The 3,502-nt window shown below is 39.7% G+C and overlaps 1 protein-coding gene across 1 annotated transcript in view; it reads left to right on the top strand.

Moving 5' to 3' along the window:
- Positions 1 to 2,767, top strand: part of LOC123246040 (vomeronasal type-2 receptor 26-like) — a 33,982-nt gene extending 31,215 nt beyond the window's left edge. The window contains exon 6 of the mRNA XM_044674996.1: positions 1,791 to 2,767. Within this exon, the coding sequence (XP_044530931.1) occupies positions 1,791 to 2,767 (977 nt within the window). The remainder of the gene's footprint in view (positions 1 to 1,790) is intronic.
- The last annotated feature ends 735 nt before the right edge of the window (positions 2,768 to 3,502 follow it).

The following is a 3,502-nucleotide window of genomic DNA, read 5'->3' as shown; positions in this document are numbered from 1 at the left end:
TGGCTGCATCCCACAGAGTTTGGTAGGATGTCTCATCATTGTCATTCTCTTCAATGAAATTGTTGATTGTTTCTATGATTTCTTCTTTGACAATTTGGTTTTGGAGAATCATATTGTTTAATCTTATTTGATCTTAATAACAACACAGTGAGAAATTTTTCTCAATTATAGATAAGAAAAATGAGGCAAACAAAGGTAAAGTAACTTTCCCAGAGTCACATAGCTAATGTGTCCAAATGTAAGATCTGAACTCAGTTCTACCTGCCTCCAGACCCAACACTTTATCCACTGCAATATCTAGCTGGGTAGCATAGGCAGAATAGTAATAGACAAGGAGTTAGTGGTTGAAGGAAGGATTATGGTTTGTTGTGGTGAAGTATGATGTAAAGTATGTGTATGGAAGTGAATTTCGGTTCAATATGGGATAGGGTCCAATATTTAAAATTTCTGAACATAATTTTGGTTTCAGCCTAACACTTCAGTATTCAAGAATCCCCATAGAAGTAAATTAATAATGAAAATCCCCTTTGTGTACAACTAAATATTGGATGAATAATGGACTATGAAATTTAGAACAAGTCTTAGATGTTATTGAACTAGAGAAGAGCATAGAAGTTTGTCAGTGCCCCAAACATAATCACAAATGTAGAGGGACTTCTAGGGACTGATAGGCATAATAAAGAGAGTAACATGGACAAAATAAGAAGTCTTTGGATTAGCTTCATATAGAAGCCAAGACAGAAAGTTGAGAATTATTAATTTTAAGTGTGGAGGAAAGTGCCATGACTTAGCATCAGACCCAGGTTAACAAAGAAGACACACAAATGCTTGTTTATTTCTTAATTGATAGATTATTTTAAAAAGATAATCTAAGGCTGGGAACATTCTGATGGCTTGACCATCACCTTAGCTGGCCGTAGTGCCTTAGAACCTCTGGCTATAATTAAAGAGCTCTGCCCTAAGAAGACACATTTTTCTAGTCAGTGAATCTCAACAATGGGAGGTAATATGAGTAGTAAGTGGGTTTAAAGAGGTGAACTGTAGAATTTGATACCAGAGTAAAGCTCAGTGATAATACACACAGTGGAGATGCCCAGGAGCAGTCGGTGGAGCAATACCCAGAGTAGATATTGGCCAATGGCAACCATGAAAGCACATATCCCTATGCCCCAAGGCAACTGTTAGTTATTTTCCAGTTACAAATCCTTCTCCACCTTAGTCAAGTATGCTCTTAATTCTACTGTATTCTAATATGTTCTTCCAAAAGACAGAAAAAAGAAAAGGCTGAGTCTGTGTTCTGATTCAGTTTTAAAGGCCAGCAGAAAGGAGGTCCCAGTAGTCCAAAACTGCCAAGCCATCAAAAATAACTGCATCCTATCATACATAAGGTTCCAAGATGTGCATCCATGTCTTTCCTCAAAACTGTCAGTCAAAAAGCATCAAAAGCTCAACAGGAAATTCTCCTCAATACTAAATATGCTTCATTTTCCAAGTGTAGAAGCTGAGACATGAAGTAACTAAGGTTATAGCAATGATCAAGCTAATATTAGAAGCTTCAGATAAAATGAGGGGGCTTGGATAAGAATCATAGTTCTTCAAAATTCTACTTGTGTGACTCTTGGCAAAATATTTAGTTTAATTTTCCTCCAGTGTAAAAGTAGGGTAATGGACAACATATAACCCAATGCTGGAAACAAAAAGACTAGCCAGAGCTACTGTTTCCATTTCCTAGGTCTGAGAGTAAGAAGACATTAAAGATGAAATAATGGGATCATTCTTTTTCTCTACAGATGAGAAACATTGTACAAAGTGCCCAGAGGATGAGTACCCAAACAAAGAGAGAGATCATTGCATACCCAAAGACATTACTTACCTGGATTTCAAAGAACCTCTGGGAATGACTCTCACCTGTGTGGCTCTTTTCTTCTCTGTGCTAACAGCTCTGATTCTTTGGGTTTTTGTGAAGTTCCGTGTCACCCCCATTGTCAAAGCCAATAACCTGACCCTTAGCTATACTCTCCTCTTCTCCCTCACCTTCTGTTTCCTCTGCTCCTTGCTCTTCATTGGCCGTCCAACTACAGCCACCTGCCTCCTCCGTCAAACTATATTTGGGGTAGTATTCACTGTTGCTGTTTCTTCCATTTTAGCAAAAACCATTATGGTTGTTCTTGCCTTTAAAGTCACGATACCAGCAAGCAGGGGCAAGATATGGCTGCAACCTAGAGTGTCCAACTTTTTTGTACTCCTTTGCTCTGGGGTCCAAGCAATTCTCTGTGGCAGCTGGCTGGGAATCTCTCCCCCATTCCCAGACACAGACACACATTCTCAACCTAATCAGATCATCATTGAATGTAACGAAGGCTCTGTCCTTGGTTTCTACAGTGTCTTGGGCTACATTGGCCTCTTAGCCCTGGGGAGCTTCACAGTGGCTTTCATGGCCAGGAGCCTCCCTGACACCTTCAATGAAGCCAAGTTCATCACCTTCAGCATGCTGGTGTTCTGCAGTGTGTGGGTCTCCTTCCTGCCCACATACCAGAGCACCAAGGGCAAAGCCATGGTGGTGGTGGAAATCTTCTCCATCCTGGCCTCCAGTGCTGGATTACTGGGCTGCATCTTTATGCCCAAGTGTTATGTGATCCTGCTAAGGCCAGAGAAGAACACTCAGGAATGCATAAGAAATAAATCAGATTGCAAGGGTGGAAAACATGCTTCAAGATTGCCCCAGGGCCAAAGATTGCACAAGACCAAAGAGATGCCTTTAAAATGACCTGTATCATTCTAGGATAGCTATTTTTCACTGACTGGGTAACAGAGCCTTGCCTACTTTATACATTCCATTGATTCTTCTCCCCATTTCTCTAGTTTTGTCAGTGGGATAATCATGTTAAATTCATTTATACTGTGTGAAAATGTTCCTTTTAACTTTCTGACTTTTGTACACTTAAAGCTATCACTGAAGTATTCCTGATTTCCTTCCTCCATTTCATTAGCAACCATCATTGTTAAGACCCTCCACAATTTCAGCCTGGATGACTGAGTCAATTAATTCACACACAAAAAACATTTATTTTTGTTGTTTATCATTTTAGTTATATCTAAATGACTCTGCATGACCCCATTTGAGGTTTTCCTCCCAAAAATACTGCAGTGATATGCCATTTCTTTCTCCAGGTCATTTTCCAGAGGAAGAAACAGTGGCAAACAGGTTTAAGTCCCTTCCTCAAGGTCACATAGCTAGTAAGTGTCTGAGAAAGTATTTGAATTTAGGAAGATGAGTCTATCTGATTACAGGCCCATCATTCCATTCACTGAGCCACCATTTATTAAGTAAATCTACTGTGTTCAATCGAACATTTATTAAGCACCTGCAGTGTGCCAGGTACTGTGCAAACTACTGGATATGCAAAAGAGGCCAAAGGTAGTCCCTGTTCTCAAGGGGCTCAAACTCTGATGGAGGAGACAATTAACCAAAGAATTAAGGATAAACAAGCTTTTGACAATA

The sequence above is a fragment of the Gracilinanus agilis genome, chromosome 1 (genome assembly GCF_016433145.1).
Source record: "Gracilinanus agilis isolate LMUSP501 chromosome 1, AgileGrace, whole genome shotgun sequence".
NCBI lineage: Eukaryota > Metazoa > Chordata > Mammalia > Didelphimorphia > Didelphidae > Gracilinanus > Gracilinanus agilis.
The sequence above is the reverse complement of the archived record's forward strand: the minus strand, read 5'-3'. Positions and strand labels throughout refer to the sequence as shown.